The sequence below is a fragment of the Lytechinus pictus genome, chromosome 7 (genome assembly GCF_037042905.1).
Source record: "Lytechinus pictus isolate F3 Inbred chromosome 7, Lp3.0, whole genome shotgun sequence".
Lineage (NCBI taxonomy): Eukaryota > Metazoa > Echinodermata > Echinoidea > Temnopleuroida > Toxopneustidae > Lytechinus > Lytechinus pictus.
Genome location: NC_087251.1, coordinates 41,879,516 through 41,903,970, shown reverse-complemented (window position 1 = coordinate 41,903,970; position 24,455 = coordinate 41,879,516). Strand labels below are relative to the sequence as shown.

General features: G+C 35.6%; 1 protein-coding gene across 1 annotated transcript in view; it reads right to left on the bottom strand.

The window, feature by feature from the left end:
- Positions 1-8,102: 8,102 nt before the first annotated feature.
- Positions 8,103-24,455, bottom strand: part of LOC129257075 (ribonuclease inhibitor-like) — a 28,700-nt gene continuing 12,347 nt past the window's right edge. Inside the window, 8 exon segments of the mRNA XM_064101512.1 lie at positions 8,103-10,397; positions 11,318-11,375; positions 12,489-12,893; positions 18,052-18,288; positions 19,125-19,341; positions 19,812-20,029; positions 21,326-21,577; positions 22,751-22,963. Of these exon segments, the coding sequence (XP_063957582.1) occupies positions 12,856-12,893; positions 18,052-18,288; positions 19,125-19,341; positions 19,812-20,029; positions 21,326-21,577; positions 22,751-22,963 (1,175 nt within the window). The 3' untranslated portion in view covers positions 8,103-10,397; positions 11,318-11,375; positions 12,489-12,855.

Sequence of the window (24,455 nt, the reverse complement as noted above, 5' to 3'; positions counted from 1 at the left end):
GACATTCTACATAAATTAATAACGGGGTTGTAAAAATGACACGATTTTTCAGAATACAGGCCCTGGGCCCTGTTGCATAAAAAATAAAAAATAGTGATATGGATCCTAATCACATGATTGGCTGAAATCGATCACATGATCAGTAATACATTTTAGCTAACAGGGAAAAATTGCCAAAATTGGTGCTACTAATGATCATATTTTCTATATAGCGCATATCCCAACCTTTCTCTATGCGCTAAGGAAAAAAAAAAACGGTTCTTTTGACCGGTCATGGTGAAGAGATGATGGTTTATCAAATAGGAATTCATATCACTATCTTATTAAACAAATAATGCACATCATGTTGCTTGGGCATTAGAATAATTGCACACACTTGTTACTTTAGAAACATTCCAAACACTCGGCTCTGCCCTGAGGATATTGGAACTTCCAGTTACATTGTGTATGATTCTTTCTAATGCCCTCTATGATGTGTATTGTATAAGGTCATACCATTCAATGGTAGCTAACATGGAAACATTAGATGGCAAAATGACTATATAGTAGTTTTATGCAACAGGGCCCTTGGCACCCCATTCCCAATAAAAAAGGGAAAAGGGGTGTCAAAATGGATGAAAAAAAGGGGCAGGTTGAAATTGATAGGGGGCAGGGCAGGCAGGTCAAATTGATAAGGGAGGGGGGATTTGGCACAGTACGTATATAGATACACAAATGAGTCTAAAATAAGTTTTAATTCATAAGATTTTTAATTCATTTTTTCAAAGAAAGTGAACAAAAAAAAATGACCAGCAGCCAAGAAGATTCATTCAAGTATACAGGATACCATAGCAGCTGACCTCTGAATTCAATGGGGCAAACCCCACCCCTCACAAAATGACCAGCAGCCTTGTCCGAGCTGGGGTCTTCCTGACAAAATCACACAATATGTGACATCACCACTGAGAGACCTATTTTTCAGTGCACAGAGAAGGGCAACTGGATACTGTTGTGCATGGTATACAACTTGCCACAATGAAAGGGCTTTGTTAATGATTTTAATGATATTTCATGTAGCCAATAGTATGCAAGACAATCGATCAACTTTCCAAGTGATTGTGTTCCTGGGGGCAACAGTTACTACTTTTTTTTTTTTTTGGGGGGGGGAAGTTAATTCATATTCATCTGAAATTTGCCTCAAGAAGCAATTTCTTTTAACCCCCCTGCCCCTCAATCTTTCCAAACTACTCCCCTTCCTTTGTAGTCTTTTCATTCGCCCTGGAACAAAACCACCACCCTTCCTTACAACCATCTCCCCCTCCCCCATTCAATACAAATAGCATTTAATCCACTGATTGTGCTCTATTTGTATACCTCCCTGTACTATCCATCCAGGGAAGCATTTCATGAAGATCCTTGCATCTGATTGGCTTAGAGCAAATCAGTGATAATCACTAATTCCCTGTATCTGCCCATTTTCAATCATTTCACATCCTTTCAACATTAACTATCCATGACTGACCCTACAGAGTTCTAATTTTCAATTAAAATTTTTTTTAGTATTATTTCTAATAATTTTCATTAAACAAGTCAATTTATATCATCACATAAAAAAAAATAAATGGGGGGGGGGGGGGCTTTTCTTTTCAAAAGAGCAAATGGAATATATTAAAAATATATTGCAAATAAATATACCCTTTTCCGTACATGATGCAATGGCATTTCTATGAATTTAAATGAACACTGCATTTTGATCAAAATAGAAACCAATCGGGAAAATACTATTTTTTCCCCTGTCAAGCTAATTTATTCATTCACCATCATACAAGAACCAAATGTTTGCGTGCCTACTGTATCCATCACATAACCATGAACTCTGAGAGATCAGGCGAGGCACCGACAATGAAAGATAGATCTAATGGGTTAGGACCTCAACATAGGCTTGTCCTGAGGGAGTACACTTCATATCCCACAATGGTCTATAATCCCCCATCAATCATTACAATACAATGCATGAACCCTAGTAGTGAAGCAAAATGTCAAATTTCAAAGAAGACATCCAATAAATTATTTTGAAAAAATCTTTCCATGGATATATTCAGCCAAATGGTCATCAAGAACCAACGACAACTCTCACAAACAGCACCTAATAAAATTGTCCAAACTCTTTCCAGACTGGATGGACGAAACCACTTCTTCAGTCCAAGGGTCATGGAGAGTTGGAACAGTCTACCAAAATATGCAATGTCAAATCTAACAGACAGCACCCATCAAAATTTCCAAAATTTGTTCCATGCTGGATATAGGAAACCATGTCTTTAGCCACAGGGACAGTGTTGGAAAAATCTACCAATCACTGCCCTACACACAGACAGGAAGATGGATGAATGAACAGCCTAACATCACTTCATGTCAAGCTTCAGGACCTGGCTGAGAAACTTCTCTGACATGATCAGAGGAACTATAAGCAAGAAGGAAATAATTTTATGATGGTCTGCAAATTATGCATTGTATGATCATTGCAAAGAAAATCAAAGACTCACAAGTCCCCATGAAAGATTTTTAGATGGCACAAGATCAAAGGATATTGAAATTCAGAATCATTGAGTGGAGGCCCTTCTCTCAAAATAACTGGCAATGATAAGCAGGTACATGCTTCACTTAACCCTATAGCCCAGGGGGGGGGGGGGCTTTTAAAAAAAGACCTCATATTTGGATCACATCCAAGTATTTTACTTCATTCAGCCATATTTAAGCAAAATACTAACAAGTAACAACCATTTTGACATGATAAAGTTTGAGCCAAATAACGCGCAATGTATGTTATCATCTGAGCGCAGAATGTATGACTGCGCATATCACGTTTGTAAACTACGGTATATGCTAGCCAGACTTTGGTGTGTGGCTGACCTATATTTAAGCCAAATACAATTGAATACCAAAGATGGATGTGTTTTTGTGCGTTTTTTAAAGGCAAAATACTGAGTAAAATACTAGTACCTAAAATTCTGGCCTAAGTATCAAATTGAATACCGGCCCTAATCAACGACCATGATCTGGGGGGGGGGGGGGGTGTCTAAAAAGCCTTACCCTCCTGGCTATGCAATTTCAAAATAGCCCTGGCTATATAGGGTTAAACACAGTACACTGTAACTTCCCCTCACTTTAAGGGATTACATTTCTGTACATTTCTGAATGTGATGAAGTTTCCTTTACACAGGAAATCTATTCAAAATTCTTTCCAGATAAAGAACGTTTCCTCAGAAAATGAATGTTGACAAACAATTTAAGAATCTGCCTTATCAGAATTCAAACTAGTGCATTGTGGTTTAATAATAGAGTTACAGACTTAGCCAGAAAATGTATCATATGTATGAAGCTTCCCTTTTGGTGACAAGATCAGCATGCATGAGGAGAAAAAATAGTCTTTATTGACTCTGACTCTATAATACCAAGACTTCACATTGCCTTTCATTTCATCAGATGCAAATAAATCTGGGAAAATCTCATAAACACAGGAAAATATCAACAAATGGCTGGAAAAGACACAAATGACCACCTGGAACTAGATCCACTGAGAATTCCTCTAATGCCACCACAAAGAGGCCAACACTCTCACAAGATATCGGCATTTGTGAATCCAAGAAGTATGCGACTTGTATGAGGTTTTGAAGAGGTCTGGATATCATGCATAACCCTATCTAGGCCGGGGGGGGGGGGGGGGGGCCTCGGAGGCTCCCCCTCAACGATTCGCGCAATATTTTTGCCGCGCGAAATTTTTTGACCATGCCGCTTGCTGACTTTTTACTCAACATTATGTAAGTGCATGTCAGACAAAAAATTGCTCAAAAACGTGATTTTGTGTACAAAGTCAATGCAAATTGTGTTTTCAACCAAAAATCATAAATGTATGATTATTTTTAGTTTTGCTGGTCTAAATGTATTTATTTTATGCTTTTTATGATCTCAGAAGAGTCCCCAACAAATTTCATAGAAAAAACAATGAAAAACAAAAGGTTAAAAAAACAAAGAAATACATAAGAAATTGCAAAAAACAATATAATACATAAGAAAATGATTTGATATCGCAATTTTGTTCAAGTACACTTGCTAAGAATACCACAAAGAGTTTCTATACCAAAAATTAGAACATTTGGAGCTTTTTTTAGGGAGTAAGAGATAATAGTATGATTTCGCATACTAATTGCGCATAAATTAGCATAATTACTTAATAGCAATTCGCATGAAAAAAATTACTATACAATTGTGTAGATTATGTCCCAGGCAACCCGCATGCCAATTTTCGGCGGTCGACGGCCGAGATCTAAAGGGGGGGCCTGGGAGGCCCCCCCCCCTGGCCATATGAACTCTCAAAATACCCCGGCCTAGATAGGGTTAAAGCTGAAAGGAGCACCATTCCTTGTGGTCAGAGAGTGATTGAAGATTATAGCAACATTACCAGATTCCAAACACCAAATATAAAGATGTCACATGCAACTTAAACAAATTTCTGGAAGTCAGTATCCCTCTCTTCAAACATACGTTGCCAGTTCCTCCGTCTTCTCTTTGTGCAAAATAAATGGTTACCTGCGTCAATTTGGAGTGCAAACCAGTTTTTGATCGATCTTGACAAATGTCACCGAGCTCCAAAGCCATATTGGCTAAACCGCTCCATCAATATTTCAAATATCAATATGGGTCAACTTGAAACACTATACTGGCAAGGCTCTAGAAATCAAAATTTGACATTGCACTTCTAAAACAAGATTCCAGACTTACATATATTGCTTTGATTGAAGGAGATTTTTTTTTACACACCGTGGAAAAACCATTCAGGTGCATTATCCTCGTAAAAATGGGTGAAAAATTCATATCCGAAGTTGAAGATTTGGACAAACAAACCTATATTGAGAATCTACCTTATCATCACATATCTTAACATTCGTGCAGTCCACATTACCTCTTCTCATTCTGTGATTACATGATGGATACACACTCGGCACTCGCACAACCCTTATGTTTCTGGTGGTGCCATCGGCTTTAGCACAAACATGAGGTTCATGAAGGTAAATGGTGAAATGACCGCGATAAAGTTTGAAAATAGTAATTCAAATTTAGTCTGACCCCAAAAATAACACATACAGAAAAGGAGAATAAATATTTTGCAACATATTTTACATTGCTCTATCATTGCTCTGCTTTAAAAAATAACATGATCAAAGTCTGTATATATGAATACATATATAACATTTCTTATAAAAATTCTTTATCTTTTTATCAAATTATTAACTCAGTCATGGCAAATATCATGTTGCAACAATGTGAAACAAAGATATAGTTAGAACAGCTAGAACAGATAGCACTGGGAGGTATATAAAGAAAGACTGTAATCAATGGATTGACACATACCCAACAAAAGGATACAGGAATGGAAAAAAATAACAGTAAAGGTCAAGAGAAGGGATTACAATCATTAAAAGAAAAGAGAGAAAATCCTGATATGGGGAAAATTGCTACCCAATATTTTCACAAATGTTATTGCCCTCAGGACATAATTACTGGAAAACCGATTGCATTGTCTTGCATACTCTACATACAAAAAAAATCATTGAAATCATTATCAACGCACTTACATTGTGGTAAGTTGTATACCATGCACAACAGTGTCCAGTGCCCTTCTCTGCATACTGAAAAATAAATCTCTCGGTAGTGACGTCACTAATTGTGTGATTCTGGCAGGAAGATCCCAGCTCAAACCAGACGGGAAGCCATGTTTGTAAGGTTTAGGGCCTACCACCATCAATCGAGATCAACTGCTATGGTCCTGCAACTTGAATAAATCTTCCAGGCTGCTGGTCTTACATAATTTCATAAAAAAATAAGTATAAAATCATGAATACAAAACAAGTATATAGTACAGACAAGCAAACATTATTGTGCAGGTCCAAGCTATCTGGCATTATATGTGACATAAGAGACAAATCAAAGGAGTGTTTCACAAAGATTTGAGTGTGACAAAAAAATTGCTCTTAATTTCCACTTGCATGTGGAAAGAAACAGATGACCATATTGATTGGATCACCCTCAGTAGATGCACTCTACTGTGTATGAATCAATGAGACTGCACATGAAATATCATATGCACATTAACAATTAGGCAGGACTTTCAGTCTATTCGTGAAACAATTTCGAAGAATCATTTTGCTAGATTTATAAAACTTTTCAAAAATCTAACACCATGACTATATACTCTGGATATTATGAAACAAAAAGAAAAACATATCACTAGCAGTCTAGCACTATATATTACTGGGACTAATGAAAAAAAAATTGATATAAAATAGATGGATTCATGAGCTTTGTCACACCCATACGCAAGAGGTAAGTTTGAAGTTGAATCTTCACACAGTTATTTATTTTTTCATGAAAAAAGGATATTGAAGAGAACTTCTGCAACTCAAAATAAATGATGACCCTGGGATGGGTTGAATTCGCGCTTTCCAATTTTTGATTTCATTAATCCAGTACAGTATTATTACTGTGTGCATAAAGTAAACAAGCCTTTACGTTCCCCTTTAAACAATTATTCTACGACAAGTAGATCCAGGGTAAAAAACCAGAGATAAAATTATTTCGAGGAAAACTCTGGAAAACCTTTAGGTCCACTTTTGCAGAATAGTAAACACAAAATAAACACAATTACTAACTTCATGTAAACCGAGTTAACTCCACAAAAACCTACAAGCCCTAATTACCACACCATATTAATTATAAAACTTTTCATAAATCTAACACCATGACTATATACTCTGGATATTATGAAACAAAAAGAAAAACATATCACTAGCAGTATAGCACTATATATTACTGGGACTAATGAAACAAAAATTGATATAAAATAGATGGATTCATGAGCTTTGTCATACCCATACGCAAGAGGTAAGTTTGAAGTTGAATCTTCACACAGTTATTTATTTTTTCATGAAAAAAGGATATTGTGGGGGTACAAAATGACCTCTGCGACTTTTGACTTGTGACCTTTTTCATCTCAGGACCAATTTAGTTAACTTCTTTCAATAACTATTGATCTGATACTTTGTCCAAAAACATTCTCTCCGAAACATGAGTTATCCTGCAATGAAGTGTACTTGGGTGTTTGTTGTGTTAATGACAAAGTTGAATCCTTTGAAATATCACATTTCATTATCTATGCAGATGATACAAAAAATATTTTGTGAAATTAATATAAAAAAATAGACTGAATTAGCTTAGAACAAACTGCTATTCCTGCATTTGAAATAGCCTTAATCTCTTATTTAGAATATGAAATAAAAAAAATTATCATAAACTCTTTTTGTATCATAATAAATTATGAAACTGGACAGAACATAGTAATGATATTCATGGAAAATAAGTGTATATCAAGCTATTGTGCTGCATTACGCACAAATTCAAATGGGGGGGGGGGGATCTTTGTGTTCAAGGTGGACGCAAGTGAACTTTCAAGCAGCCTGCAAAAAACTCATGTCAAAGAAACTCTTGTATCTATTTTTTTTTCTATTTAACTTTTCTAATCTAAAATTCTGACAGTATGAAGAAGAAGATACCGTATTTCTTTTTTCATTTTGAGGATCAAATTTGCTATTTTGGCTATTTACAGAGAAGCTTCCCTGGCAACTTATTGTTGCTTTGTGGGTGGCTGGTCACATGAAAAAGCAATTACAAATAAAATCAGAGAAAAGGACTGGGCTATTTGAGACATAATGAGGACTGGGGGGGGGGCATGATAGGCTTGATGGCCCCCCCTTCTGATCTCGGCCGCCGTTTGCGCATTCTTTACCGCATAAACTACAAGCCAGTATAAAAAAAAGAATTCTGAAAATAATTTTTTATTCATTATGAATAATATATGCAAATTTATTCGTGTAAACCATTATTTGCATATTTAACACCAAATTTCACTTCAAATTTTCTTTTTTTTTCCAGATGTCATATTTGTAAACTAATTTAAAGGTTTCCACAAAGAAAAATTGCGAAAGCCAATTTTTTCCTCATGTATTTCTTTGTTTTTAGAATTTATGTATTTCTTTGTTTTTTCATCTTTTGTTTTTCTTTTTTTTTTTCAATGGAAATTATTACAGACCACTTAACAACTAAGTTAAACTCTATATTAATTAGGCAGACCAATTAGAATGAAAAATAATCACACTTTTATGAATTTCATCTCCCACAGACTTTGTACAGAAAGTATAAAAATGATCCATTTTCGGCATGACATTGTCTCGTAAAAAGTCACGTAGCGTCCCGATGCTATACCCGTAGGTCGCAAATTTGGTCTCAAAAGTTTTGCGAGACTTGAAAGAAAAAAGTCATAAAATTTTGCGGAGCTACCTTTTGCGTTTCGGAAATATTGTGCAACGCGTCGAGGGGGGCCATCATGGCCCCCTCCCAGTCCTAATAGGGTTAAGGGGTATCACATAATTGGCGCAGAGCCATCCAGAAGCAAGTTAAGAGTCTAGGGCGAAAGATTGAAGAGAACTTCGGCAACTCAAATAAATGATGACCCTGGGATGGGTTAAATTCGCGCTTTCCAATTTTTGATTTCATTAATCCAGTACAGTATTATTATTGTGTGCATAAAGTAAACAAGCCTTTACGTTCCCCTTTAAACAATTATTCTACGACAAGTAGATCCAGGGTAAAAAACCAGAGATAAAATTCATTCGAGGAAAACTCTGGAAAACCTTTGGGTCCACTTTTGCGGAATAGTAAACACAAAATAAACACAATTACTAACTTCATGTAAACCGAGTTAACTCCACAAAAACCTACAAGCCCTAATTACCACACCATATTTATTATAAACCTCATGATACTTGGAAATCATTTGTAACCTTGTGCACATATTTTCTCCTAGTAATCATGTTCTACATTCTATGCATCCATTAATCAAACAACAGATAATTCAGATAATTTGGAAAGTCAGCAAATAATTAGGGACAGTGATTTTCTGTTTACCAGTAAATCAAAACGAAAAATCTGTTTTGGTTCTATACTTTTAGGGAGAAAACTCACTGCAAAATGGAATTCGTGCTTTTTATGTGTACGTTTTCTCAAAAACAGAATTTCATTCTCAATCAAGTTTGAAACAGAATAAAAGGTTTTAAGAAAGAGAAAAGGTCTTTTTTTAAAATTTAAACTGAAAATCACTGTTCAGAGATAATAGCTTGGACCTGCTTCTTTGAGATACACAAAAGTCATCATAAAATACCTAAAATGGGTTCATGACAGTGTTGGAAAATTCACAAAATTGAACACTTTGGGGCGCTAATATTGTCTAAAAATAAATTTTCTACATACAGCAGAATGATGAGAAATGCTTTTGCAGCGTAAGTGCTTGTTGCAAAAAATGTAGCTCTTAATATGAAAGAAATAGCCCCAAAAAGTCAGCAATCACCCCCATTGTGGACAAAAATAGCCCCTAAAAAATAACAAGTGGAATGCCTCTGGCGGTCTCACCTGCATCACGCAATTCAATATAGCAGCAGTGCTGACTTTGAAAACTACTATCAAATAATTATTCACAAAAAACACCATTCATATGATACAATACTAAGTTCATTGACATTTGACCTTGATCATGTGATCTAAAACTTGTCAGTGAAACTTGATTACCCCTATATCCACACTTTATACACTATATCTATAAACTTTGAAAGTTATGACAGCAATCTAATAATTACCTCTAAAATGGCCAAAGTTCATTGACCCTAAATGACCTTTGACCTTAGTCATGTGACATGAAACTCAAGCAGGATGTTCAGTAATACTTGATAAACCTTATGTCCAAGTTTCATGAACTAGGTCCATATATTTTCTAAGTTATGATGACATTTCAAAAACTTAACCTTAGGTTAAGATTTGGTGTTGACGCCGACGCCGCCGCCGTCGGAAAAGCGGCGGGTGCCTATAGTCTCACTCTGCTATGCAGGTGAGACAAAAACCATTTCCCATCCTGGTTCATAAGTAGCGAATGCAGATAGTCTTTTAAATCAGCATTTGGTTCGTTCAATTTGATTTACATGGTGGAAATTTCCATATTAAGTACATAAGTGGAGCACCAAAAACAGAGCGTGTATAATGTCTGGTGTCAAAGTACCAGTCCCTGGTAGTCGTCTCTCTCAGAGATAAGAAAAAGAGGTATTTACAAAACAGGTTCCTTTGTTGTATGTTTCAAAGGATATAACATTTGGTCTTTCTTTACAGGTGGATTACACATCATGTCCATGTATGTACCAACAAATGATCGCACCAGACATTCAGTGCAGAAGAAGATGTCAAGATTGGTGTCACATCTTTAGCTCTGGTAGACTTTCCCAGATAGGGGGTGCATCCATGTTGTACACCGAGTGACATGACTGCAAGTATAAGGAGAAAGAACAAAACATTATTCGAAGTTCTAACAATATATCCTGTATAAAAATTGTACTGTGACACATCTACATAGGATTTAATACAATTTTGCATTTCGGACAAATGTACTACCGCTAGACTACACTGAAACAAAATTTAATTTGGGGATTTGCATCAATTCATTGACATCATCAAAAACATCTTGCTAATTAACTCGATTACATTGTATCTAGTTTTCATATGTGCATATTGCAGCATAAGGCATGATGTTTACACACATATATTTCCAGCATTGAAAAATAATTTCTCCAAAATGTTTTCTTCTGAAAAGAGCCTCTTTGATGAAGAAGTACACTGTGTCATAACTGAAATCACACTACCTAGTCATGGTTCATTTATCGGTACATCAATCTAAATCTGTAAAATCATGAAATATTGGCTGAAAATGATTACACTCAAGATCATAAACACAGATAAGCACATGTGGTACAGTGCATCATCATTGCTTGGAAAAAAATGGACCCAATGCCTGCCTGGAATGCCTTGTTTATTCTGTCCATTTCTCACCAATTACACATTTTCTACTAGAATCATCTGGTACATATTTGTTCACTGTCAAATACATACAAACACTTGGGTGGTCATTTTATTGGATTCTTTTTTGACTCATTTACATGTTGTCACTAGAACTGGGCATTTATGTTTAAGTGAAGCTGGTTCAAGAACCAATCTCACTTTATGTTGAGCTAACAAAGTGATTTGGATCATTCTTGTTATGAAGTCCCATTAGGTGTTATGGAAGGTGATCGCAATCGTGCTTGCAAACAACACTAAACTTGAAATCACTCAATATTGCATTATTGGCATTCCATAATCAAGATTTTTTTTCAATGAACTGCAACTATCTTTATTTCCCTATACTCACTTTACATAGCACTGTCATCCATCAGCTGTGTAAGCCTCCTCTCAGCCATGAGGTAAAGCTGTGAACCAAAGAAAAGTAACAACTTAATTATTCCAGTCCTTGTAAGATGAAAAAGTAATCAAGTTTATATTAAAAAAAAGGTGATTGCAAAAGCAAACTTCACTGTACTGAATCCCGATACAATGCATAGCTCCTATCAATGGCTGACCAAACAGTTACTACGGTGACAGACCACTCCCATCTAACTTTCATGGAAGACATAAGATTGAAGGCAGTGACTGGATTTGGTTTATTTCAGTTGAGTTTCAGTTTAGTTTATTTCACTTCCATTTTCTGATTTATAATAAACATAACAAACATATATACATATGTATGAATGTACATAACAGAATAAGTGTCATAAGATTACTTCAATAATTAATTAACAAATTCGTAGGAAATAGTCAAAGTATATATAAGTCTTTTTGTTCCAAACACATTTTGATAATTAGACAAATTATAGATTACAGTTAGCATGTGAAAATGAAAATGAGGGACTTATCAAAAAGCAAAGCTTGTAAGTTTATAATAATATGAGGATAAGATTAGGTTCAGAATTATGTTTGAAAATGAGACACTTTATACATGTAGAAGCTTCATGAAAAGTAATCAAAATGAACAATTTTTCAAAATGAAATTATTTTATTTGATAATAAAATCCAAAGTTCATTGACCTAATATAACATTTGACCATGACTTGAAAACATGCTATTCTTTTACTATCGTCAGTAGAAGTTTCAGGTGAACTTTCATGACAGAATATAATTATTGATATCAAATATTAAATCATCTCACACAAAGAAATTGAATACTTCTGAGAGATGATGTGGAAGAGGTTCATCGTGGTGAAGGATTGAGTAGAAGAAATAACCAGTTGTCTCACGATGTATCAAACGTTGTACGAAACGTCGCTTTCCTACAATGTTTGATACAAATTGAATACTTTTATCAAAGTGACCTGAGGCCCGACATTGCACAGCAGGTTGCCTCTATGGGGAATTGATCAGATTTTGGCCATTGTTAAATATGCCCTGATATTGCACCAAAAAAACATTTATAAAAAATAAGTATTTTTAAATGCACTGCTACAATGCCCTATAGAGATAAAAATAATAAATATTGCACAACTTACCACTGGATCTCACAGCATATTTCTGATAATTTTCTTGACCTTTGACCGAGTTTGTCGAGTCCATCTTCCAGTGGTGACAAGACATTTGCTCCTGCAACAGTTGCTCCGGACTTCGTTTTATGTAAGATGTAGGGTTAGGGTTAGGTTTGCAATAGGGTCCTATGTTAGGTTTAGGGTAGGGTATAGCGTTAAACCCAGGGTTGAAGGTGATCATTTGTTTAGTGTGTAGAATTTAAAACAAGAGCAATTGTTGCTGGAGCAAATGTCATGGAATCCCTCCAGCATGACAATGACTTCTTCCTAACCTTGTCCATATTGCTTGCTTCATGTTAGGTGACTTCTGAGGACTTCCAGATAAACCCTTGATTTAAGGACTTTGCTCTCTTGGATAGCAGTCTGTGCCTGCTGCAGAGAGAAAATGTTAATTCAAGACAAAATTTAATTCTTACTATTCAGTATTGAATTTGAAAAATGAAAGAAATCCTCTCAAAGTGATTGTGAAATGATGTTTAAAATGCACTGCCAATCCAAAATTTCACAGTTTTGGATTTCAAGACTGTTTATGCTCTTCACAATACCTTTCTTGTGCAGACAGAAGAGCTTCTTGTGCAAAGAAAAGTTTCTTGATACAGGTAACAGTATTATAAACTATAAATTCTGTTTGGACTTTCTTATATTGAATATAACAGATAGAGCTATCAATGAAACCCTGACTAAAAAGTTCTTGTATTCCCCTAACCCCTTTGTATACAGCTAAAAACCCCTTGATTAAGTATTCAACTTGGATTTGAATCAAATGAAGAGAGAAAGAAAATAAAAGCACAATTTAAAAAAAGCTAAATGTTGTGTAAAAAAGAATGCTCTGTGCTGGCATTAAAACACAGATAGCGTTATGTGTACATGTACCTATTTGCGTCATGGCAATCACACCCGTTCATCTTGCTGAACTTCAACTAGGACTAGCCCTGGCTCTCAAAAGGAAAAAAGAAGACGTTACAGCAGGGTTTGTGAAGCCATGGTCATGGTGACAACAGAAAGGAGGCTTCAGTTTGGACACATGCAAGAACTCCAAGCTGAAGACATACAGTCGTTCAAAAGGTACCTGAGAATTACCCCAGCAATATTCAACTGACCGTGTCATTGAGTACATCATTGAATGCAGAAGCAGTTTACATAGTTCGGAAGAACTATCACTGCATGCCTGAAGCTGGCCATGAGGTTAAGGTACATGCCAACTGCTGATACCTACACTTCATTGTCATTTGACTTCTGGACATCATCTGAATCAATATGCCCTTTCGTACCCGAGGTCTGCAGGGCCACTGCAGCTGAATACAAGGAAGAAGTACTACCCTGCCCCCCTAACCCCAGTAGGATGGCTCGAAACAAAGGTGGAATATACCCCATGCTTTGGGAGCATTAGATGGCAAGCACATGGCCATCAAGAAACTAGATCACTCCAAAAGCCTCTATCACAATTATAAAGGTTTCACTAACATTGTCCTCATGGCACTGGTGAACAGTAAGTACAAGTTCATTTGGTTCGATATCAGAGGATTGGACCAATCCGACCAACAATCCGATGCGCAGATCTATAACAACTGCGAATGGGATGACAGCATTAAAGACGATAGCATTGGGTTCCCAGATCTATCACCAATCCTGAACGACGGCAGGACACTTTTAAATGTTTTCCATTTGTCATACTTCAGGATGACATCTTTCTTATGAGAACCACAATGACAAGACCTTACAGGCATGCCAATGTCACACATCAGCAGATCTTCAATTACCATCTCTCACAAAAGGAGATGAGTTGACAAGAACTGTCAATGATTGAGTGAAAGAACACTTCAAACTCCAAAGATTATGAGGACTATAGCCACTGCTTGTATTTCCTTCACAACCTTACGATAATGGGGAATGCCAATTTGGATTTTGGCCAGATGTATGCAGAAGATGAAGTCTACAACCTTGTTCCAGGGGCATGGAGGGATAAGCTCAGATGGGAGAGGTAGGCCGAGCAGTTGAACGTGGTAACATCAACAATGTGGCAGAGAGGTAACAAAAGGAGGACCCAGCAACTTGCCTGTATAAGTGTTGCAAAATTCCCGTGAATTTTTGTGGTGGAAACTTTCCATGGGAATAAACAGGAATTTGTGGGAAGATTGGGAATTTCTGACAATCTCGGGGAATTTTCAAGAAACAACTACATTCACTAAGTTCTTTATACCTATAAACTATAACAGGTTCATGGAAGCAACACACCCCGTCAGATTTGGTAGAGATACGTGGACGACACATTAGTAATCGTTGTGACCATATCAACAATCCACCGATTATATCAACAACATTGACCAAAACTTCACTCTTGACGAAGAAGTTCAGAGGTCATTCAACTTCTGGGACACGATGGTCTGTGTAAACAATGATCCAATTATAATCCATCAGTGTTTACAGGAAACCAGCCTGTACTGAATCATATTTGAATATTTGAATTTGCTTATAGAGAAGGTAGAGGAGTAGACGATGCAATTTTGACATTTCTACATAATGTATATAATCACTTGGATTACGCAGGTAATTCTGTTAGATGCTTATTCGTTGATTTTTCAAGTGCTTTCAATACAATTGTACCGCATATATTTGCTAACAAGCTTGTAGAGATGAAAGCACATCCTACCCTTATTTTATGGATTCAAGATTTTTTAAACGAAAGACAACAATATGTTCACATGGGAAACGTAAACTCTCATGTCAGATCTATTAGTATTGGAGCGCCCCAAGGCTGTGTTCTTTCCCCAGTGTTATTTTCTATCTACACAAGTAATTGTAAGAGTGTATTGCCAAATTGCCACATCACAAAGTATGCCGATGATAGGGTAATTTAGGGCTATATATCAGATATCAGAAAAGAAAATGAGTATGTCAGTTGCGTAAATTGGTTTGTAGAGTGGTGTGAACGCCACTACCTCAAATTGAATGTCTCAAAGACAAAGGAAATGGTCATAGATTTCCGGAGAAATCCACAAGCAAGACAGCAGATTATTATTCAAGGGTCAGAAATTGAAAGAGTGCAAACTTATAAATATCTGGGAACAACTGTATGTTAGTTTCTCGACCGGTCACCAAATGTCACTTTTTTTAGGAAAAAGTGCAATCAGAGAATGTATTTCCTGAGAATGATGAGAAAAATGCATGTAGATAAAACTATACTAATTCTCTTTTACAGATCACTAATTGAAAGTGTTGCTACATACAACATCATCTGCTATTTTGGTAATGCAACGCAGGCAGATATAAAAAAAAGCTAGACAGAACGAGGGGAGTAGCCCAACGTATAATTGGACGCAATGATTTAGATTCGATGACAATTCTATATGAGGAAAGAGTAGTGGCTAAAGTAAACAAGTGGAATGCCTCTGGCGGTCTCACCTGCATCACGAGATTCAATATAGTAGCAGTGCTGACTTTGAAAACTACTATCAAATAATTATTTAAAAAAAACACCATTCATATAATGATACAATACTACGTTCATTGACATTTGACCTTGATCATGTGACCTAAAACTTGTCAGTAAAACTTGATTACCCCTATATCCACATTACACTATATCTATAAACTTTGAAAGTTATGACAACAATCTAATAATTACCTCTAAAATGGCCAAAGTTCAATGACCTTAAATGACTTTTGACTTTGGTCATGTGATCTGAAACTCGGACGAAATGTTCAAAGATACTTGATTACTCTTTGTCCAAGTTTCATGAATCAGATCCATAAACTTTTAAAGTTATGATAGTAATTCAACAGATACTCCCCCACATGGCCAAAGTTTATTGACCTTGACCTTGGTCATGTGACCTGAAATTCGCACAGGATGTTCAGTGATACTTGATTACTCTTATGTCCAATTTTTATGAACTAGACCAATAAACTTTCAAAGTTATGATGGTAATTCAACAAATACCCCCAACTTGGCCAAAGTTAATTGACCTTAAATGACCTTTGACCTTGATCATGTGACGTGAAACTCGAGCAGGATGATCAGTAATACTTGATTGACCTTATATCCAAGTTTCATGAACTAGGTCCATATATTTTCTAAGTTATGATGACATTTCAAAAACTTAACCTTAGGTTAAGATTTTGATGTTGATTCCCCAACATGGTCTAAGTTCATTGACCCTAAATGACCTTTGACCTTGGTCATGTGACCCGAAACTCAGGCAGGATGTTTAGTAATACTTGATTAATCTTATGGCTAAGTTTCATGAACTAGGTCCATATACTTTTTAAGTTATGCTATCATTTTAAAAACTTAACCTTGGATTAAGATTTGGTGTTGATGCTGCCGCTGTCGGAGAAGCGGCGCATATAGTCTCACTCTGCTATGCAGGTGAGACAAAAACAAAGAGATATTCAACTGAATAATGAATCCTAAGTGCAGGAAACAATTGGTAGAACTACAATTGTCATTCCAGGGAAGTGTAGTTTATGTATAAATGAGGTTTGTAATTATTTTGACTGAGAAACACAGGGATTATTTCATGGTGTTTATTACACTTTGTTTGACCAATATCTCAGAGTTAATGTAGAATGACATCACAATAAATGCGCGACTTCAGGGCATGAAATAAGAAATGCATGAAATGGTACAGTTATTGAATTTCCACATTGCAGACATTGTTCTTTTTCAAATAAAATGAAAATACTATTTAGCATCAAAGCAACATTCAGAATAGGAGACTACATAGCAAATTATATCTGCAAGCATCTAAATGTTTCTGAATAAATAAAGTATGGCAATAATCTCGATGAGAGACTTTGTAAAGTTCTTCTCTTTTTATTTCAAAATCAAAACAATCTAGAATCATTAGATAAATCTACCTTATAACAGGCCAGCGGAGCATTTTTGCAAATTCAAGCAATGTATAAATGAATACGTGAAAGTCAAGCTCAAATTCCATGTTTTTTTTTGGTTAAATTGGCTGATCTTGAATTGAAACTCTTATATTTCCTGCCAAAGTACAAAATTCAATCAATGATGTAAAAGAATTTCCTTAAAACCGATTCTATTTTTCAGACTTTGTTGAGTTTCAACAGATCATGCATAGGTATGCAATTTTATAATTGAGAAACTTAAATTCCTTTCCATCTTCTTATTCTTTGAATCTGTTAGAGAAATTTGTGTACATTGAATCAAGTACCATCAACTCTTTAAAAAAAATTATCTTGATGGATATTGGTCTAAGAATCAAAATCTTCTCTATGTACCTCTATGAAGTACATTTTGCTATTTTATTATTTTTGAACAAAGTTTTGTCCTAATGAATTGGATCACCAGAGAAGAAATTATGATCAATGGACAGGTACACATCCCTTTTGCATTGTGGGGCTGAATTGAAGTAAATAATATTAAATCTGAATAATTCAAGTGTGATCGATAACTTTAAAACTCATGATCTCTGAACTACAATACTAGACAAAAATCTAATCAGAAATTGCCTGCTTTATCAGGGAATTTGAGCTGGACTGTCGAAGAAAATTTATCACTTACTCATGGGATCTTGTGCAGTCATCCAAGCCCCAAGATGTAAGGCATGTTGAAGACTAAGCGGAAGAGGATGCTTTAATCCATGGTCAGTCTTGACCATTGCACTGTCCAGTGACCTACCAACAGGTCCAAGGTCAGCTCCAAGACCAGTCAACAAGATGGACAAGTCAGATGATCTGGATGGAAGATGGCCACGTCCAGCCTCGATACCACCATATTCGTCTTCATGTATGGTGTATCCTTGGATAAGAAAGGATAAGAAATTGAATTTTATTCAGTCAAATTTGCTTTGAGTTTCGGTCACATTAGTTACATATTTTGATATTCATCTTCCAATTCCACAAATATTCTTTTGTAATTGCTGATACATTCAGAAAATTAAAATCACTGATATGCTTATGACAATTGACCCTCCATAATTTTTTATCATTTCCACAAGATTTCTGTAAAATTTCCTCTCTTAGCATCTTCAAAATCTTACAAAAAATCTGGTTATTCAGAAAGCTTTCCAGTAAAAGTAGCTCTCTTCCCTTTTCACAATGTTTCTATTTCCTTTCAATACTGCGTCATGAGCATCTACACATGACAGATACAGGGACATTTGGATTGTTCATTTTATTATCATTATTAGTATTTTATAAATTGTCCTGCAAGTAGGAGTTGTAGGAGAACCAGCGATGTAATCAGTCAAGAGCTAAAAGTATGCATAACAGGTGCCAATATTTAGACAATTGCAAGTAAGTAACTTAAGAGAGAAAACAGAGAAATCAAAAGAGAAAAACAAAATTAAATTGTAGTTTTGTCCAAGAAGACCAAGATATAAGCTTTGTCTATAACTAGTTAAAACTTGTAAAACTTTTCTTTCTCCCAATCTTCACTTATAGGGAAAGTAGTATCCCCCCCCCCCCCCTGTATAGCATGAACAGAATCTTATAAAACTATATGTTACCACAAGATGATTAAAGAAAGAAATCATGTTTTCTTGTCAAATATTGTTAATTTGACTTTACCACTGGAACAGAATATGTTATATCATATCTTTGATATACCCCACCAGTCAATGGATATATTCTTACCTAGTTCCTCTGATAAATTCTTCATGAGTTCTTCCATATCTTCTTCATCTAAAGGATTTCTCAGATCAAGCAGCTTTAGACTCTCTGCCAGGTGTAATGCATTCATTATTGCTGATAAAGTCTGACAACCCAGGCTATTTCTATTGAAAGATAATGTATGCAGCTTCTTGGCCTTGGTAAGGAGACTAGTCAGCACATCTTGACAGTCATCTGATAGCTGGATGATGTAAATGTAAGTAAGAAAAAAATATAGATTTTTTTTCAAATTGAAAGCCTGTAAGCATGCAATTCTTATAGAATTTAATAAAATCGATCGACATTCAACCCTTAGAATTCCCAAATACATCATGTATACAACCACATCAAAAAGACTTCTGTACAATGAATCCTTGTACATTCTCACTCAATAGTATAGTAAACTCTCAAAATAACCAGCTTCCTACATAGTTGATTTTTATTTGGTTTCACATTATTTACTTCAAAAGATGCTGATTTAGAATGCTGGAATTGAGAGTTACGATAATATTTCCCTCATTTTGACAAAATAAATTACAACAACAAATATTTATTATGCTGTATATGAACTGGATATCAACTCTGTTTTCTTCCCTTTGTTTCATTATTGCAGAAGGATGATATGATGGAAAACAGCAGAGGAAACCCTTCAATTTGTTTTTTTTTAATTACCTGATTTGAGTTGAGATTCAGAGATTCAATGCATGGTTCTTCGGAACTGGTCAAGGCCTCCAGCAGGGGATTGACCCCTGACCCCGTCAATCTGTTGCTGGCTAAGGTCAATGAGGTCACACACCATCCAGCAGAAAGTGCAGAGGTCAGCGGTTGAAGGTCAGAGTCTTTGAGGGCACAACCAGCTAAGGAAAGACTCTTCAAGCTCAGATTGACAGCTGTAACCACAACAAAGCAGACAATTGAACATTACTTTTCAGTGCAATCTTTGTGAATGTAATTATGTCAACTTGACTTTAAAAACAAATGAACTAACATCTTCTTGGTTATTAAGGGGAATGTGAAATCTTCAATGATCAGTTTTAATTCTATTAATTGGAAAAATGTAATTTTTCTTTCATTGCTACATTTCCCTTTTTAATGTTTATGTATAAAATATAAATGGAGCTTGATCCAGAATTCCAATAGAATTGAGATATTTGCTAATTTTCAAGAGAAAACAGTGATTCATTTGTTCCCTGTCACATTAAGTGATTATTTTCCTTTCAAAATGATTAGCAATGAGAAAGATAACAATGCAACAAAATGATATATTTTGTATGATTTTTAGTGTTATGCATGAGAAGTAATGGAGCCATACCAGAAAATGAGGTTACTTTGTTCTAAATGGGATTTACTCATATGATGTGCAATGCCAACATATCTATGTTTCCCATGAACAGTACACATTTTTCAATATCATATTCCTTTCAAAATTTATGCATTTCATTATGTAAGTTGTGCCCTTATTGTGACGTCACTCCTTTGTGTTGTTCCTGAAATACTGGTCAACAACAGTATACTCAACACTATGCATTAATCACTATATCTCTTTCAAAGTAAATACAAACCTCATTTAAAAATACAATTTTCCTTTGACCTCACTTGTAGTTCTACTGATTAATCCTTATTCTTCCCTGCACTTTGCGAGGGCACGCAACAGAATTGTATCAAAACTTCATTGTGAAATGACTGGGATGGAATAACACTTGTCATAAGAGTCTTGCCCATAAACTTTAATGTCGACCTCAAAATGAACTTTGACCATACCGTGTGACCTCCAAACACAATAACATGCAGGTCTCCTAAGTACACCTACAACCCAAGTTTGGTTGAAAAGTGACTTACGGTTGCAGAGTTAGGTGTCATAAGAGTCTTGCATGTAAACTTTAACGTTGTCCTGAAAATGACCTTTGACCTTACCATGTGACATCCGACTGCAGCATAACATGCAGGTCCCCCAAGTCCATCTACCATCCAAGTTTGGTTGAAAAGTGACTTATGGTTGCGGAGTTGTGTCATTAGGTTTGTGACGGACGGACGACGGACGACATTTGGATCCCCAAGTCTCGCCTTCACCTCCGGTGGGCGAGACAAAAAAAAGTACACGTAGGACTCTAATGATAATGACTTGGTGGCGCATGTACTATGAAATGCACGAATCAAGGCATGTGTCATACTATCAATCCCCTCACCTGGCTCAAAGAGCTGTTCCAATGCTTCTGTCTCTGACAGTTTGAGTCCGCTCAAACAGAGCTCTGTGAGACCACCTGGTCCCTGTAGTAGATGAGATAGTCTACCCAGACTAGCTGGTGATATCTTGGCCTTACATATACTCAGCATGGTAAGGCTAGGGAAGGATGGATTGTTGAGAAGATGATCAGGAAGATCTTCCAAAGACTGCTGATCAAGGTGAAGATGAGTCAAACCTGATGATATGGAGGATTCTGAAGTTAAGACAGAGGACATATTTGAACAAATTAGTTTAATTAATTTAACTCTGTTAAATTCAAGTTTGCAAACAGAAAACCTGACACATTAGAATATGTTATATAGTGGTCTGAATACTACACTTATGCTGGAGAATTGATATTGTGAGAAAATTCATTCAAGACTAGTGTAGCATATTGGAGTGCCAATTGCAAAGTGCAAAATACTTCAAATCAGTTTTGTATTCTAAGTTAAACAATAAAGAAGATCGTGCAAAATCCAAATTAACAAAGAAAATACAAATTTCTACGATCAATCAATCAGTATAAGTTAGGTGGCACTGACAAATATCCTTTTCAGACCGTAATTCCTTCAAATAGGCTAATGGTATTGGTATCCTGGAGAATACACTATTAGCACAGATTAAATATTAATAATTACTTATCAAGAATAATTTCTCTAGGCCAAAGCAGAAGATTTCAACCATTTGGTCTAAAACCAATTGGTGTAATTCCCAACGCTCTGGCTAATACAATTAGGACCCTATGAAAGCAAAGCTTAGCAATTATGTACAACTGATTTTAATGCTTGATTGTGCAGTGATCATATTATCAATTCTATTTCAGTTCTATAATCACTTGTTCGGCTTTATGTTACAGGGTTATAGTGAGGACTGCGTCAAGCCAAAACTTAGTTTAATTCTAATTTCAGATATTCATATTATGGTATGATATTTTAAAAAATCCAATTGTCGTTCTATCTTAATGTTTCCATATTTTGTGTAATGACCAATATGCTCTCTTTTCACTTTGCCAATAACTTTGACTTAATAGATGCAGGCTCTGTGGAGATCTAACCAGTAATCAGATGGAATAGAATAGTTAATTGAATAAGTCGCAAGTTCTTGACTAGAGGCTCATCCACTGTGATCTATTTTATTCACATTGTTTTGAGTAATACCCTTTACTTGACCTCCTAATATGAAAACATACAGTATGTCAACAATTATTCCCTCTACATATATTTAGCTACATGTATATAAGATGGTATGGAATTAATTCATCTGTTTGTTTGATTTATTCAAACAAGGGTAAAATAATTTGCTATGAACCATTATGTTGCTTTTAGTGCAAAGTATAAAGTACAAAGTATTTTCAGTAAAATCTTGTAGAAATATGTTGGTTACCTACCTGAACCCTCTGTCAATGCAGTCAGCTGAGCAACATACTGAAGCGAGACTGTCATCATCTCAGAGTTTCCTGATAAACTCAATTCTGTGACATGTGGTAAGCATGCAGGAAGCTGATTGGCCAGTACTTTCATGATGTCATCAGTTATGGAGCAGTTCGCCAAATTCAACATTTTCAGGCTGCTTTTCCTTTTTTCACTTATGGATGCTGAATCTATGTGTTTATGAGTGAGAGAATACAGGAGATGAAAGGCCTTGCTGATTAAATGAATACGAGAATACAGGATATTGTGACAAGAAATCTGACCTATTAAAGACTAATAATGTCTTATAGTTATACTAGGTTCTTAATTTTTAATTTTTGCTTGTGTTAATACGATACACTGAGGAAGCATGTTTGCCAAGAAGTTGGTGAAAAGCCTGAAATCCTTTAAATGGGCCAGATTTGGTTCTGAAAGCTTGAGTAGAACAACTAATCTCTTCAAGCATACTGATGAAGAATAGTTTAACAGATTCATTTTTTTTTCTTTCTTTCCTTTTTATTCCAGAGAATAAAAAAAAACTTTATTTCATAACATAAACAAATCAATAACGAATCAAATTAATTTACATAACTCTTTTACATACAAATTATACAAAATTGTACTCAGAAAAATTTATTGACGAAAATATTGACGTTTAACAGAGTCATACTATTACCAGTTCAACAAAGAAATTCACATGAAACCTACAAGTTATACATTATATTGGCTAAGTACTGTATTTTGAAGATTAATTGTTTTTTTTTTTTTTTTTTTGCAGTATCATCGCTGTAAGCTGAGTCTCTTAGAGATTCAATGATTTCTTAACTCATTTACTATAAAAATGTTTATTCTCATAAGCTTGAATACTGGGATAACCTGGGTCCCATAACACAAAAGTTGGTGATTAATCATACGTGTGATTTTCATGATATATTATACATTGCAGTCAATGTAATCAATCATACAAAAAATTGTACAATGATTGCCAAGCCTTGTGTTACAGTCCCCAAGTGAGTGTTTCATGAAAGAAGCAGTTTTTTCCAAAACAACTATGCAAGAAACAGAAACTCTGAAGGGCTAAGAGTAAATATGTCGCTGAAAATCACTGACAGGTTGCTTCATAAAAAGCTCTCCAGATTCATAATGCTAACCTACCAATGTCTTGATTGCCAGTCACATTGACTCTGGTATCATTCACATTCATAGAAAGCTTTCCTGATTCATTATGCTAACCTACCAATGTCTTGATTGCCAGTCACATTGACTTTGGTATCATTCACATTCATAGAAAGCTCTCCTGATTAATAATGCTAACCTGCCAATGTCTTGATTGCCAGTCACATTGACTCTGGTATCATTCACATTCATGAAAAGCTAGAGTCCTGATTAATAATGCTAACCTACTTATGTCTTGATTGCCAGTCACATTGACTCTGGTATCATTCACATTCATGAAAAGCTAGAGTCCTGATTCATAATGCTAATCTACCAATGTCTTGAATGCCAGTCACATTGACTCTGGTATCATTCACATTCATAGAAAGCTCTCCTGATTCATAATGCTAACCTACCAATGTCTTGATTGCCAGTCACATTGACTCTGTTATCATTCACATTCATAGAAAGCTCTCCTGATTCATAATGCTAACCTACCAATGTCTTGATTGCCAGTCACATTGACTC